Below are 977 nucleotides of genomic sequence, written 5' to 3' on the forward strand. Positions count from 1 at the left end.
CCCTCCAGATGGACCAGGGCCCGCAGCAGCATGGGACGGCGCTTCCCACCAGCCCGCACCGATGCCCAGTGCCGAGGGGGAGCCTGCCTCTTGCCATTGCCAGTTAAGTGCCCAGCGCCTTGCTGGCATGTGAGCTCCGGTAGCTTCTCACCTGTGGTATTGGTTCTGCAGGAACTGGAATTCCTCCTTGATGCGGTCCAAGGTTTCTGGGTAAGTCAGCTTGAGGGACTGGGGGGTGCTGGGGATGGCACAGGCAGCGACAGCGGCTCCCGAGGCAGCGGAGGGTGCCTGGAGATGGGCCTAGGCAGAGGAGGGGACCCCCGGGGTCACTGCCGCTGGCCCAGCAAGGCTCGCGTGTCCCCCGGGGGTTTCCCACACCCGGGGAAGAGGCTGCGGGCACGTCTGGGAGAGCAGCACATGGAGGAGGCAGCAGAAAGAATTACTGCAGAGGAAACTGGTTACAGCCAGGCACCGAGAGCAATTGTTCTCCACCTTTTCAGCATCGGTTCAGCCACTGAGCCAGAAGAGGAGGATTAACAACCACGGGTGGCACAGAGCGTGCAGCCTGCACGGGCAGAACGTGCAACCCCCACAGCCCTCCCGCCCAGCCCCGGCAGCGGGGGTCCACCCTCGCCCACATGCCACGCGGCAGAGCTTCCCGCCCGCTCATCACTGGTCCCATGGTCACGCCCTGACTGCGATCCAGCTTCCAGTGTGTCTTAAAACCAAATCCCCACAGTTCTGGGGCTCAGCATCAGTTTGGGAAGAGCCACAACTCCTGAGCGCGTTACACACCACCGGCACAACTTTCCAGGCCAAGGCTGAAACCTCCCGCCCCCCACAGGGCGAGGCAGGCGGAGAGCTCGGTTTGGGGGTGCAGGCCCTGCCAAGGGCCAGGCCAGCACGGCTGCCGCAGCACCACGTGCTCGCCCATGGCCCGGAGGGGACGAGGCCGAGCAGCGGGGTCACCGGGGGCC

General features: G+C 65.3%; 1 protein-coding gene across 1 annotated transcript in view; it reads right to left on the reverse strand.

Annotated features, from left to right (window-relative positions):
* The window catches only part of LOC103923481 (transducin-like enhancer protein 1), a 16291-nt gene extending 15609 nt beyond the window's left edge, over positions 1 to 682 (reverse strand). Inside the window, exons 1-2 of the mRNA XM_009331843.1 lie at positions 605 to 682; positions 152 to 300 (exon numbers count right to left, since the gene is read on the reverse strand). Coding sequence (XP_009330118.1) covers positions 152 to 300; positions 605 to 682 — 227 coding nt within the window. The remainder of the gene's footprint in view (positions 1 to 151; positions 301 to 604) is intronic.
* Between the last annotated feature and the right edge of the window lie 295 nt (positions 683 to 977).

The sequence above is a fragment of the Pygoscelis adeliae genome, unplaced genomic scaffold, assembly GCF_000699105.1.
Source record: "Pygoscelis adeliae isolate BGI_AS28 unplaced genomic scaffold, ASM69910v1 Scaffold239, whole genome shotgun sequence".
In the NCBI taxonomy this organism is placed as follows: Eukaryota; Metazoa; Chordata; class Aves; order Sphenisciformes; family Spheniscidae; genus Pygoscelis; species Pygoscelis adeliae.